Source organism: Lineus longissimus, chromosome 1 (genome assembly GCF_910592395.1).
Source record: "Lineus longissimus chromosome 1, tnLinLong1.2, whole genome shotgun sequence".
NCBI lineage: Eukaryota > Metazoa > Nemertea > Pilidiophora > Heteronemertea > Lineidae > Lineus > Lineus longissimus.
The window spans coordinates 13058695-13074414 of NC_088308.1; the positions used below are offsets into that span (position 1 = coordinate 13058695).

Sequence of the window (15720 nt, forward strand, 5' to 3'; positions counted from 1 at the left end):
CATATGTATATGTAATATCGAAAATAAATTTTATGTTATCCAATTTTGCAACGTATATCATGCCATAGTCTCGTCAATTGAAGATTTGATAACGGCGCTAGATAGACACTCATCTGACAAACCAGTTCAGTGGAGCGGTGATTTTCTTCTCACGCGGGGCCAACACGTAGCCATAAAACTGAGACACGGCGAGGCCATTTTGATGGACACTTACTTAGCAGAAGTGCTCGGTTTTGCGAAGGCGAAACTTTTTCACGTCGATGGAAAAAATTATTATACCCAAGAGTAATTCTGAGGCTAAGAAAACGACACCAGTACACACTGTTGGCAAAGACAGTATTGGGGGAACATTCGGCCAAGGAAACCCATTGACGGCGGGCGCTCTTGTTGGCAAAAAAAGTTCCGAAGGAGAGGACACCGATCGCACTTTTACAAGCGATGATTTTGGCAGGTCAGACGAAAGTAGTCTAGTTTACAAGGAGATCAGGCCGCCGTGAATTTATCCCCTCTGTCGAGGCGTTTTTATCGCGTTGTAGCGGAACGAAAATGTGATTTAATGTCCTCGAAGTATGCACTATTCTTTTACTCGAATTTAGTAAAGCCAACACAAGTGGGAAACGTTTTTGGCCCCTTGCTACGAACAATACCCACACGCCCGGAAGAACACGGCAAATATCTCTCCAAATCGTTTGAAAGAATACGCTACAGACCCTGAGTGCAAAGTTTTTTCAATTCATAGAAATTAACATTTGCGACGATATGGGAAATCTAATCGATTTTAAATTCGGTAAAGTCATTGTGCCATTACACATTCGACGCCAGCTAGATGAAAGGCAGACGAGAGCTAGATTACCCGTTGGCCTTGTAAATAGCACAAATCATAAAAAAACCAGGACAGAATCATTTTTAAGCGACAGATGGAACGTCAGTGCTCTATCACAGACGGAGAAGAAATTAACGTTTACACGTATCGGTTGAGTGTTCGTGTGACCCTCCGCATATCAGCACCCATCAACGCGCGGTTGCAAAAAATATCGCTAATTAACTTCGACGCGGAAAACCGCATCGATCCGACTTCAGAACAAGCCCAAGAGATGATGTGCATGAGTGAACAGTTAACAGATGCTTTTTTGCGCCAACACCATTCAGACGAAGAATAGGTAGGACTGCTTGTTAATTTCAGCAGAAGGAATAGGCTAGAAATACAAAGCTTGGACAAGTGCCGCCGAATTTCACTCAAATTGTGTGAATTTCGAAACTTTTTAAGAGCCTACGGTGAAGTTCAGAGAAAATTGCATTTCGTAGGTGATCATTTGAACCAACAAGAAGCAATCGAATGTCCTTTTTGCACACCAGACACCTAAATCCGTCGGATTTCATCAAAGCTTTATATTCAAACATCATGCGGCGTGTTATTAATATCTCCTCGCTGAATTTAAGTAATATGGGCTTTCGAAATCTTGAAGAGTGGCTGTTAGCATCTCGTCGGCACCTGTACATCGGACGAAACTTGACGCATTATCTGAGAGATTCAGAGATATTGCGCTGTGGCACGAATACTACGAATATGACTGCAGAAGAACAACGCAAACGTCAGAAATGCTTCCTTCAAGCCATCAGGGATTCTATTCGCTGGCAGAATCCGTACATAATGGACGAAAATACCAGCCGAGAACGCTCTTTGAGGTTTTATAACGAGTACATACGGCGGAGAAATCTTCTCCGTTACATTCACAAATTGTCGCATGCAGTTCTGGGCTGTTGGTGCAAACCAGAGCGCTGCCACGGAGATCTATTGAAAGCATTGCACGAAAACGAAAACCCTATTTGCAGGTCTGTTGCATGGTAAGTCAGAAATAGTTGCCCGAAGTGATCAACAGGCCATCTGCAAACACAAAAAGGAATTAAAGTGATAGAGGTTGACGGAGACGATACGCGTTTGCGGCAGGACGGCTTGAAAATTAGTGATTTTCGAGGTCTATTTTAGGACCTCTTTCTCTCTCTGATAATGGCGCTCGAAGCAGAATTTCGTTTAAAAATATCATTCCGAGGCAATCTGGGAACGCAATGGGAACACACAAATATACACGTTGCAAATGATTTGTTGCCTCCCTGTTTTGCACAGGGAGGCAAACGGACGTATTCATAAACGCATTTCTCAGGAATGTGATAGTCTAACTGACGCGAAGAACGCTCTTAAGTATCACTTTGAAGTTCAAGTTCTATTCAGCAAAGAAGTCGATGTCGTGGCAAATGATGGATCCATTATCGAGGGACAACATGAGAAACGCACATCGGAACCCTGGTTTTGCACCAATACAAAACAAGTTTTCTATAAGAGCCAATTGGAAGACTTGTCACAGACAGATTTTCAAGAAATCATCTCGAAATGCGAGTCCTATCTACACGAAGGTTCGGGGTGGGTTTTTGAACATGTGAACGCGTTGAGATTAACGGTGGCACAATTTGAGCCCCTGAGGGGTGGCACTTCGCATCCACACCCTTTCTTACCCTCGGCGGTGAGATATAAACGCGCTTGTATTCAGACGAACATTGATTACGGAAATGACGATAAATGTTTTTTGTTCTGTATCGCGGCCCACTCAGAACGCCTGGCAGGAGGTCGCATCAGATCGGACAGGCAGTTTGACATGATTTCATGGGAAAGACGTACATAGCTCGATTTGAGTAATATTTCGTATCCAACTAGCATTGGTCAGATTTCCACCTTCAAACGACGGAACAACCTCTCCATTTACGTTTTTCGTTGGCTTTCGAACGAGAGTCATGAAGTTGCTGGCACAGCCGGACGTCATGCTGTTCCGTTGCAAGTACTGCATATTTCAGCAAACAGGAGATCAATTCCGCAAGAGAAGCATATTGACTTGTTTACTTTTTTCTGATCTCAAATCTGAGTAGGTTAATCGCCAACGGAGCTAGTGGTCGCCACGGGAAATAATTCGTTTGCAGATCGTGTTTGACCTGCTATTCCTCAAAGAGTAAAAAACGTGCTCATGAAAGATGTTGTCTAGATACGGGCCAAGTGTACACCTTTCCAAGGAAAGGCCAAATGAAATTCGACAATTTCAAAGCCGGGACGGCACCTGATAATATATGATTTTGAAACTTGTCTTACGCCATGCGAATCAACTCTGAGTGATGGTTCAAGCCGCCATATGCCCATCGCGGTAGCGGGAAAACGTCTCTGCGTCAATCCCGATTACAATTCTTCCCTCTTCACCTACGTGGGCTCCGATTGTGTAAAGAAATTTCTCGAATGGCTCAATGAACAGATCGAGGAAGCGCACATTATCGATTTGCATTGTTCAAAAGACAGTCTTGAACATATGTCTTCGCGTGATTGGAAGAAGTTTGTCTCGCAGCAGCATTGCGAGATGTGTGGCATTGAATTCACTATAGGCGTGAAAAAGTGCATCGACCATTCTCACTTGCAAGCGGATCGGATGCGATACGTGCTCTGTAATCGTTGCAACTTGACTTATGCTTCGGAAAGGGAATTACAGATCAGATGTTTGGCGCATAATGCCACGAGATATGACAATCACCTTTTTGTAGAGGAATTGGCAAAACAAGATGGAGAATCGAAAAAGTTTCGAATATTGCCTAAAAACACAGAGCACTACTTGGTCATATATTGTCAAACGTTAGTCTTCCTGGATAGTTTTCAATTCTTGCCCTCGTCTTTAGCAAATCTAGTGGAATTGATGAAAAGCAAGACTAGCACTATTGTTGACCCGGAAAGTAGGATGAAGCAGAGCCAGAGCGCATTTCCTCTCCTCTCCGAATACGTGAAAGGATCGAGTGAAATGTACGATCTTTTGTTGCGCAAGGGTGTCTTTTGCTACGAATATTTGGACAGGCCATCAAAACTTCAAGAGAGACAGCTTCCGCCGGTCGAGGCATTTTTCGATTCGCTAAAAAAACAACCCATTTCATCGGAGGATTACGAGCATGCAACACAGGTATGGCGAACAATGAACTGCAAGACCCTTGGTGATTATCTTGTAGTCTATCTCCAAACAGACGTTTTACTACTAGCCGATTGTTTTGAGAAATTTCGTGCCATGTCCATGAAACATTTTCAATTAGATCCAGGAAAATATATATCTGCCCCTCGCCATGCTCAAAATGACAAGAGTTCATATAGACTTGATAGAAGACCTGGAGCAAGATCTGTTTGTCAAAAAAGGCATTCGTGGAGGTGTCGCTTCCATTTTCCAACGACGGGCCCACATATCTTTTGACGATGATGATGATGTTGAAGAGAAGGGGGTATTTTCAGGAGAAGCAGACAAGAAGAGTGGCGCCAGATATTTGCCCTCGACGCGACGAATCTCTACGGCTACTCCCTCAGTCAAGATTTACCGCACGGAAACTATCGCTGGATCGAGGTTGACGACCCGAACGAATTTGATGTTTTGTCTTTGTCAGACGATAGCACTACAGCATACATACTGGAGGTGGACCTCGAATATCCTACTTGTCTACACGATTCGCACAATGACTTTCCTTTAGCGCCAGAGAAACTGTGCATATGCCCTTCGCAGTGGAGTCCACTAATGCATGTTTTGGCGGGAAAACTAATGGATACCTCACAAATACGAAGTGCCGCCACCGGAGAAAAACTGATTCCTCATCTTGGACCGAGATTCTAAAATACCTTGGTACCGTAAAGTCAACTTTTAAATGGAAAATGCATAAGCCTCGTTCTGAGAGCGGAGTGTTTTGGACACGCAACCAAGATGCTCTACCAAAGTTCCCTCGGGTTGCACTAAAATGTGGAACCATGCACACGTCACGTCAATGGAATTTCAGCTCACTTCAGAAGTTTGAGGCTCTTAAAACACTGCTTCAAACACAAATCAGTCAAGGAAGCATCAACCACCCTAAGTTTTTTAATGAGCACTACACATATTTGCCGAGAAAAACGCTCCAAATAGCCCATTTGCGCGGATTTTAGCATCACTTGAGCGAGCCGATGCGGACTTCCTATGCGCGCTGTACAAAATGTACATGTCTCATTTTCTGTAACGTTGCCGTAACATAATGTAAACAATGGCGCTACCGGCGCTCCGGCCGGGCCGGCGATGGATGGAATTTGCCAAATTCGCACATATTCAAGTTATTTTCGTGGCCTATCTTTTTAAGTTTGAGGTATTTTAGAATAGAAATTGAACCCTCGGCTTCGGACCTTGGTTGAGTTACCAAGACACTCTCGGGTGGAGCTAAAATTTCGTCCAAACCCTCGCCTGTCGGCTCGGGTTTGGACTGTATTTTAGCTCCACCCTCGAGTGTCTTGGTAACTCAACCAAGGTCCTCCGCCTCGGGTTCAATTCCTTAAACAAATTACTTTGTCTATCTGAAAAACCTGCTATATTATCTTCAGCTGGGCATGACGCTGAGCAAAGTACATAGGAATCTGGCTTTCGATCAGTCGCCCTGGATGAAAGATTTCGTCAGCTTCTGCACGGGAAGGCAGAGGAAGGCCGCGGCAAACAATCCCTTTGAATCTGACTTTGTGAAAAAAGCAATTAATTCTTGCTACGGGAAATTCCTCCAAGACAAAACAAAGCACATCAATATGAGTCTAGTGTCGGACAAGAGAAAATTCCTAACAAAAACGAGCAAACCGAATTTCAAGTCAGTAACCATTTACAATAGGAAACTGGTAGGCATACAAATGAACCCCCGCAGCATACTTCTGGATCGTCCCATCACAGCGGGAATGGTCTGTCTCGAAACAAGCAAAATGAAATTGTACAAAATGCACTATGACTTCAATAAGCCATTGTACGGGGACCGGTGCCACCTGTTGATGACGGACACGGATAGCCTGCTGTATTTCTTAGAAGAATATGAGGGGAACGTGGACGAGGACTTCTTCGCGAACCGACGCTATTTCGATCTGTCTAATTATCCGAAAGACTCGCCCTACTTCTGCGAAACGAACAAAAAACTTCGAGGTACTTTCAAGCGAGAGGATGCGTGCGATCCCATTGTGGACTTTGTTGGTTTGCGTGCCAAGACATCGGTCGGAGGCAGTCACCAGCAAGGCCAAGGGTTTGCCCAGATGCGTTATGCAAAGCATTGGCTTTGAGCAGTACGAAGATGAACACATCTTCACAAGTGGCAAGTACGTGTAATTTTAAATCGATTAGGTCGAAAAAACTAACGCAAGAGAAAAAGCTTTGTCACCATTGGACACGAAACGCTGGCTGTGCGAAGATAACATTCACACATTCGCCTTTGGACACTACCGCATCAAAAATGAGTAAAGAAGTCAGGGAATCACATTGTGACAAGGAAATATCCATAAGTGTATTAGACGCACCTCGCCGCAACATGAGGTCGACAAAGAATACTAGAAGTACAAAAAACATACGCTGCACCATAGCAGTCGGCAAACGGTGCAACGTTGATGTGACGAGATTTAAAGGTGACACCTGGTTTCACCTCTATTTGAAGAATAATCGTCAAAAGTGCATCAGTTTACTTGGGGAAGACATCGCAGATTTTTTTATGAACGTGGAGAAATTGAAGAAGGCTAGTTACAAGGTTTTCAAAGCAGAACAGCAAAATGGAGAAGGCGATGGAAGAGGAAAGGGGCAACAGCAGATAGCAGAGCTTCGTCGTAGACAAAACGAAGAAAAAAATGTGGAGGATGAGTTTTTTCAGGCCGGCGATGCTAAAAAAGCTCCCCAAACGAGAGGAAGAAAAAGGTAGCCGTAAGCGCTGGAAAGAGCCTCTTAAAATCGGGCGCTCAAGCGCTTTCGGACGTGGTGTCCGGTGAAAAAGATATTAAAACCGCCCTGAAGGAAAGGGGAAAAGAAAGCTTACACGAAATCAGACATAACGTTAAAAAGCAAGTTGTTGGCGGGATCAAGCGTCAAATCTTAGCGCCGGATAATACAGACGAAGAAATTGGGCAGAGTTTAACGGCCAAAAGACACAAAAACAAGGAAAAGCCCATGTGGGGGCCCAGGAGTCCCAAGGAGGAAAAAGGAAGAGAAAATCGCGTAAAAACCGACGACAACGACAGGGAGGCAACATTTTCTTCAGCTAAAATATAAGAGCTATCATGTCGCTATTGGATACGGACTCTTGCGATTGCGGACGTAGCGAATTGGAACTCTTTGAAGTTAAGCCCACACAGACGAGTATAGAGGACAGTTCATTCAAAGAGTTCCACAAGGGTGGTCCAATTGAATTTAGGGTCAACGCCGCCGAAGACGAATATTTGAATTTGGGAGACAGCTTTTTATATCTGAAATTTAGGATACTGGACAAAGATGGTGCAGTACTCACGACAGCGGACCCATTTCCCGATAAATCGCTGGTGTTTCCCATCAATTATTTTATTTCAAACAAGTTGAGGTTTACGCCAATGGAAGACAGGTAGGGGGGCACGATCAGATGTACGGCTATCGATCGTATCTTGAGTCCACCCTCTCGTTCTCGAAGGCAGCAAAAAGTGACCAGCTCCAAATTGGTGGATATTACAAGGACACAGCGAACCCCGATCTACAGGGTAATACCGTGAAAACAGGAACAAGTGCAAACAAAGGCGCCAATGCTCGCTTTAAGTGGACAAAAGGCAGTAAAACGGTAGAATGCCTGGGGCAGATTCACAACGAACTCTTTGCGCAGAAAAAATAAATTCTGAGTCAAGTAAAACTGACGGTAAGATTGGTGAGACAAGACCCCAGTTTTTTCTTAATGGTCAAGGATAACACCCAGGAGTACACGATTAGTTTGGAGGAAGCGATTTTGAAAATCAATATCAAAACCATTGCCGAACATGTTCGCCTTAGCCGTGAGGAACGTCTTTTGCAAGGACCCGCCAAATATCCCGTAAAATCGGTTCAAATGAAGTTTTACACACGTGGCGCCAACCGTTCGGATCTGTCAGAAAATAACTTGTTACAGGGTCGTTTACCGGGAAGAATCGTCGTAGGATTGGTGGAGTCCGACGCTTTCAACGGAACGCTTGACAAGAACCCGTTCAACTTTCAACACTTCAATGTGTCGAGTATTACGTTGCGACAAAACCGAACGCCAGTACCGTTTGAAACGATCAAACTCGATTACGGCAACGATCAGTTCCTACCCGGTTACTTCACGGTATTACACGGAACTAACGTTTGGGGAACTGACCAAGGAATAGGTATAAACGCGAACGAGGATTATCCGAAAGGATACGCTCTCTACGTCTTCAACCTGTTAGCAGATGATTCAAACGGTTCCAATTTCAACTTGGTACGTGAAGGAAGCATAAGTCTTGACATTCGTTTGAAAGAACCAGCCGATAAGAGTATAACTATTGTAGTTTTTATGGAATTCGACGCTACTGTGGAAATTGACAACAATCGCACAGTCACCTTCAATGAATAATAAGGAAATCGATCGTCTTCTCAAACGACATTTGGAAACACGAACAACCTTCGTTGAAGTTTGCGCGGCTGATACACTGCCGTTAGAGACAAGAGACAGAAAACCATGTGCATACGTTGTGAATACGGACATCGCTTCCGGTCCAGGCAAACATTGGATTGGCTTTTACTTTTCTCCATATCAAATGCCCGAATATTGTGATCCGAACGCCTTTTTTCCAGCTGTATCAACATTCTACGATTTTCTAGGCACAAGAAAACATTACAGGCGAAATACACTCATGATCCAAAACCCACTCAGTACAGTTTGTGGACAACACGTTATTTACTATATTTTCCAAAAATGTAGAAACCACACCATGCGGGATATAGTGAACAGTTTTGATAAGAATCGTTCGAACGAAAACGATGAAATGGTGAACAATTTTGTGACAAAAACATTTGCCGCTGATCATAAACCAGTGTTCGATTCCAGTTTCCTCCATTTCCACACCGCAAAAAGCTTAAAAGAGATATTGTATGGGGCAGACTGACAGCATATATAACAAGCGCATCATGTATCCATTAATAATGTGTATCTCTTCTTGTAAAATGAATATTAATTGTAGAACTTGTTGGCTGAATGCATGTAAAGACCATACTCGAGCAAGTATAGATTTTTAAATTGAGTAATTTATTTTTTTTCTGACGAACTGATTAGCAATTTCCTAAAAAAAAAATTAACGAATGAGATAGTTGCACGCGTGTGGTTTTTAACGGTTTATTTATAGCTCATCTGAAACCCCGATATAGGTTTCATTGCTTACTATGCAACTTATGTAAATGTCAAAAGAGTAAGACCAATGAAGAAAATGAAATGTTTCTTACCTTTGCTGTTGTGAAGGATGCAGTCGATCAGACGCTAAAATTGTCGCGCTAAATATCGGGAGATTGTTCCCGCAAAACATCGGAGCGTTTTAGGAAAAAGCAACGCCGCATCAGACATCCTTCATTGCTGCATTCTAGACTCAGAATAACAGTAGCTTCATCATCAGTTTCATTATAATGGTGCTTATTAAAACACAAAATATTGAATGCAAATATATATACGCCATTGTATACTCTTATAGACCTTCATAAGAAAGGTATACTCTTGTATAACAAAGATTAATGGAAAATGCCGACCAACTTTATATCATAAGCATAGCCAACTTGAGACAACTATTTTCATGGCGGGTGAGCTTCTCCCGAAAAACATAGAAAAAAATGCGCCATGTACGGCAGGCATCTTCCATTGAGTGTTGATTTTAGAATCGGAATATATTAAGCATTCTATAGGGCGTTTATAAAAATAAAACGCGTATACCCGATCGGTGAACATGCACGTAGACCAGGAAATGAAGAAGAAGATGTATTCCTCTATATAGTGAGCCAAGCAAACGCTCAGCCCGGGCACACATACAATGTACATGAGCTATCGTCATCAAAAACCCAATCAGGGAAACAGAATAAAAATGCATAAGCATGTCTAAAACTGCATTTTTTGTCACGAGGTCGGACGCGCCTGGGTCTTTAAGCATATAAAAATGTTATGCATGAAGAAAAATCTAACAAAACGATGTGAAAAGACAACAGAAATAAAAGTGTTTTTCATATCACAAATACGTCGTATATGAGTTATTCTTTCTTCGTGTGCATGTCAAAATATCCACCCTTCCATCAGGAAAGGGGTGACGCAAGAGAGTTGTCCTGTCCTCCTCTTCCCGCGCTATACGAACCCGGCCACCATGCGAGACGAAGAGGACAGACTTCGTTGCTTTGGAGCTAAACGGACATTGAGGAGACGGGGCCCTAAAATGTGGCGACGAGTCGAGGCAATTCGCGTCATAATTCTAGCTAAGATGAGCAATCAAAGACTAGGATTGGAGAGTTGTCCTGTCCTCCTCTTCCCGCGCTATACGAACCCGGCCACCATGCGAGACGAAGAGGACAGACCTCGTTGCTTTGGAGCTAAACGGACATTGAGGAGACGGGACCCCTAAAATGTGGCGACGAGTCGAGGCAATTCGCGTCATAATTCTAGCTAAGATGAGCAATCAAAGACTAGGATTGGAGAGTTGTCCTGTCCTCCTCTTCCCGCGCTATACGAACCCGGCCACCATGCGAGACGAAGAGGACAGACCTCGTTGCTTTGGAGCTAAACGGACATTGAGGAGACGGGACCCCTAAAATGTGGCGACGAGTCGAGGCAATTCGCGTCATAATTTTAGCTAGGATGAGCAGTCTCTATGCATAGTCAATGACAAGGATTGCCTAGACACTGACAACATCCCAGTTATAGCAACAGAATGCTTCAGTAGGCTATTTGCCCCGAACAGACTTCCCCGATGGTGGAGACCCTAATTGATCCACACTCTTCGCTCCGCTCGGCTTTTGACAGCAGCCCGTAAAACCTCAGGAGGAGCGCGAATAAGAGTGCACATTAATCTGTACTCGTTGCGGCATCGGGCTGTTTGTACTCTGCTACGCGACGAATACCCTCTCGTGGACAGCGCGGACAGATAGCGCCGAATTTCTGAGCGCTTACACGAAGCGCGGAAAAAAATCTTCAAGCACAATATCACGGGAGGGCATTTGTCGCGGGCGTCGAATGATGCACCTTTCAACGCCCCGGGACCCTCACACTTTGGGCCTCGGATTTCGGGCGTTGAAAGGGACCTTATACCTACTACTCCCACTCAATTCATAGTTCATATTGTACGGGGCTTTTAGGGTTTGGGTCGGTTCACTAATTACCGGGTTTGAATTAAATGGATTGGTTGAAGTAGTGAAGGGGACATGGTAAAATGCAAGAGTATTTATCCACCATATAGGGTTTAAGTAGGTGTTTGTCTTACGCTTGTGAAGTGGTAAGACTGCGCCGGCAATAGGGACAGTGATCCATGGAACAAATCTTACGCTTGTGAAATGGTAAGAATTGCTCCAGCAGTGGGAATAGCGATCTGGGGAATAACTCTTACGCTTGTAAAATGGTAAGAGGTCTTCTCAAGGAATCACACAAGGTCCTGAGACAAGCAAATGTAAAGACAGCAACACTTTTAATTGACACCTGTGATAGATTAGTTATCTTTGACCGCTGGCGGTCTTATTGAGACAATTCAATATTTCTAGTATGGTGTCGGTATGTTGCTTTAGGGAAACTGAATCCTAAATGCGAGGTATTCTTTGTGTCAGGCTTTGCTAGATGTTATAGAATTGGGGTTGGGGGATGGACTTAGCCACAAAAGTAAAGCACAAGCTTTATTATAGCAGAAGGGGGCGCCTGTAAGAATGGTACCTATTCGCTAGGAATCAATTTTATGCAAACGGTTGTTAGTATAGCACACGATATTACCAAGATGAGAGTAAAATATGTTTTACAAATTTATTGAGGAGAATTTACAATAGTAGGAGGAGGGATTAATTTCAAAGGCTCGAAGATTGATTGGGCTGAATACCGTTTATATGTTATTGATAAGAGCAGGTGTAAAGATACAGGTATAATAGTAATCAATATATTCTTATCAAAATTAATTTCCATTCACAAACCTAGAGAGAACACTTCAAAGCCAGAAATAATGATGATCAAGATGGTGGCTAAGTAAGTTGGTAACAGGTGAATAATAATAATTACAGCATGGAACAATGTATGAAATTGGTTTATTCACGTGTCCTGTGCTTGGTTGAAACCGTGTAAGCGTTTGAAAATATCCAAAATATGAGAAATACGGGAAATCGGAGAGTTTTTACAGGGTTAAGATCTCAGTGACCACGTGTCTCTATGATCTATCCGCCGTCGTGTTCTGTTCCGTTCCGTTCTATTCTGTGTACTCGTCTAACCTGTTCTGTTCTGTTCTGTTCTGTGTACTCATCTCTCAATGGAGCAACTTGTTGCTCTTTACATACCCGTGTGAGTTCAGGAATATACCTGTTTTTGAGGAATTTAGTTATTCGTAATTTTGGTCAGATTACTCATCAAATCGCTACCTATTTCTGGTTTAAACTGGCTTTTCTAAAGTGTTTTTCCCTTGATTGCGTCAAAATGTATGACTCAATATGTTTCACAAGAATGGTATACACAAATTCATGATATTTCTCAAATCTTACTTAAAGGCAATTCATGATAAAAGTATACAATAATATTGGATACAAAATAATACTAATCATTACTATTTTTCATCTTAGTTACAAATAAATATACAATGATTCTCAAGGTTTGTTATATTCACCATACGTCGACAATTCCTGATGTCTTGACTTTACCTGGCTATTGCTCAATGTTATATTGTGTAAGTACACGTATTACTAAGCGATTCGTCAAATTATTCATTTCTTGGTATACGTATTCATTAGCATGATGAAATATCTTATCACAACAAATTTGTTTTGAAATAGAAACTCATTAAATACCTTTATGAAATCATGCACCTGGCTAGGTGAACAATGTTGTGACTAAGATGCAATGAAGCCCGAAAAGTTAATGTATGGCCTAATGGTAGCATGCAGAATGATATTACAAAACAGTTATTTCCAGCAGTTCACAATTCCAAGTAGTGTTTATACAAATAATATAGTGCACTCTGACACTGGCACTGGCACTGGCACTGGTAGCGTTTTTGCAAAACAATACAACAAAATATAGGTTTTACGTCCTATAAAATGCAATTGGTGAAAACTGATGAGGACTGTAGCCTATTGTGTCCGTAAAAGGCATTGATTTTTAGCTCACCTCTTAGCAGAGGTGAGCTTATCCCATACCGTGGCGTCCGTCGTCCGTCGTCGTCGTCGTCGTCGTCGTCGTCGTCGTCGTCGTCGTCGTCGTCGTCGTCGTCGTCGTCCGTCGTCCGTTAGCAGGGCACGTTTCGTAACTGTTAGAGCTATTGAGTTGAAACTTGGTACACATGTACCCTTATGTAATGACACCTGGGAGACCAAGTTTCGGTCCGATTCGTTTCATGGTTTGGCCACCAGGGGGCCAAACGTTAAAAGTGAAAATATGCAATATCTCCCTTAATAGTAGTCGGGAAATTTTGAAAAAAATATGGTAGGTACTTCTAGCAAAGGTGCATCATATATCCTCCGGGTTTTTGATTTGACCTCCTTTTCAAGGTCACAGAGGTCAAATGGTGTAAATTAGCCGTTAGGATGTAACGATGGCACGTTTCTAAACTGCAATGACTATTGATACCAAATTTGGTACACATTTACCCCTTAGTCAGGTGATCTCAGGGACCAAAGTTTGGTCCAATATGATTCACCACTTGACCACCAGGGGGCAAAATCCAAAAACCTTAAAAATGTGATTATTCCTTAACTTCTTGCCCGATTGCCACCAATTTGATATCATGGGTACATCTAACCACCATACAGTATATGTCACACAGGTTTTTAATTTGACCTTCTTGTCAAGGTCACAGAGGTCAAATGGCGTAAATTCGCCGTCAGGCCGTAGCTATGGCATGTTTCTTAACTGCAATGACTATTGATCACAAATTAAGTACACATGTACCCCTTGGTCAGGTGATCTCGGGTACCGAAGTTTGATGCGATCTGATTTGCCGTTTGGCCTCCAGGGAGGGGGCCAAATCCTAAATTCTTCAAAATGCCATTATTCCTAGTAATGACTTGCCCGATTGGCACCAATTTTATATCATAGGTACATCTAATTCTAACATCCATTCAATGTGTCACCCGGGTCTTCTTTGATTTGACCTACTTTTCAAGGTCACAGAGGTCGAATGTACTGTAAATTGGCCATTTTGGGGAAATTGTAATTGCTTGGACCTACATCAAACCTAACACTACATGACACAAGACCATGCTCTTTATCCATCTTTCCTCCACATGAGGTGAGCACAATGGCCCTGGCCATTTCATTAAAACTTAACCAAGTTCCGTTCTCAAGCCCCCCTGTGCAAAGTGGCTGCCGGCTGCAGACAATCCTTTATGCCATGTGCATATAGCCTGACATTTTACAAATGAGCCTGCATGGATGTCTAGCTCTGGAGATCATGTCGTTTCAACTGGAAGAGGACAACCGGTAAATATCTGGACCAATATTATATTAACACAATCCACCGCTTGCTTTGTGGTCTGAAAATCAGACTGGCTGTTCGATTCCAGTCATCACATGTGGATTCCTCATGAAACCCATTAGGCTAGGCCGATCCCTGCCATGAAATAGAGAAACAGAATTTTTTCTGTATCAACCCAGCCCCACTCTGACACCAATAACTTGTCCAATGAAACTAATTTTCTCCAATCTTTTGTCCGTCGTTTCTTACACTTCCTACTGGCACTTTCTAGTGACAGTACTGGTTCTATATCCCCTGTTTCCTCATGGTTCTGTGTTCCTCGGGTCTGATGAATGTACATAACCATTTCGTGATACTACTACAAAGTTGAATGCTAATTCAGAATTTAAAGTTCATCGTTCGTTATATTTGTGGGACATCGCAGCTCATTCCCCGTCCCCACATGTTTGTTCTATTCTCAAAAATCACTACTGTTTTATTGAATCATCAATACATACAGTATAACACATCTATCAATGACAACCTTTGGACCTAATTGAAGAGGTCGAATTGAATGGAAACAACCAATTCGGGACGTAGAATAAGGCCCATAGTGTAGAGAAGTCCTGCTAACAGAGGTGTCAGCTCCACCGCATTATATATTCAGAGACGTATTCATATATCTTTATACATTTGGACCTTATTCCTAGCCACAATACATAATTTGCTGTAAACACTTGAAAACTCTTGACTACGGAGCAATTAAAAGAATGAAAGGCCAAGTTCAATTAGGCCTAAAAGGCTTATTTAATAGCTTGTTATGAAATGTTGATTAAGATTATAATTGCAAAGAAAACTAATCCCTTAAAATATTGATTGTTGAAACAACAAGGTGTTCCACAATTATGAGGTATTACCAAGAAGTTTGAATATTATTAGGGGACAAACTTCAGTAGGTTAATCAATCCTTGGCCAACAAAAGTCCTGCTGGGTGCCCAAACATATAACATACTTGAGAATGTGTATGATGTAATTGGAACAGCCACCCTGCCGAGTGAATTGGAGTATCAAGAACCTGAATCTCATGATGCACCACATGATGATTTATACCAGCAGTGTATGACCGATACTCAACGATCGTACTTGAAATTGGTGTCTCATTGATTAATGTCCTGTTTTATCCACACAAGTGCTTGATAAGATACCACGGTGACCTTTTAAATAGCTTATCCATGTCAGGGTTGGCCTACTCAAACAAAACGAAATGTGATGTTTAA

The 15720-nt window shown here is 42.5% G+C and overlaps 1 protein-coding gene across 1 annotated transcript; it reads left to right on the plus strand.

Moving 5' to 3' along the window:
• Positions 1–7737: 7737 nt before the first annotated feature.
• Positions 7738–8412, plus strand: LOC135482504 (uncharacterized protein F54H12.2-like). Its single transcript, XM_064762621.1, has one exon. The coding sequence runs from the start codon at positions 7738–7740 to the stop codon at positions 8410–8412; it is 675 nt and encodes a 224-aa protein (XP_064618691.1).
• The last annotated feature ends 7308 nt before the right edge of the window (positions 8413–15720 follow it).

Coding starts and splice junctions, on each gene's coding strand:
- LOC135482504 (XM_064762621.1), top strand. CDS start 7,738: ATGGTCAAGGATAACACCCAGGAGTACACGATTAGTTTGGAGGAAGCG.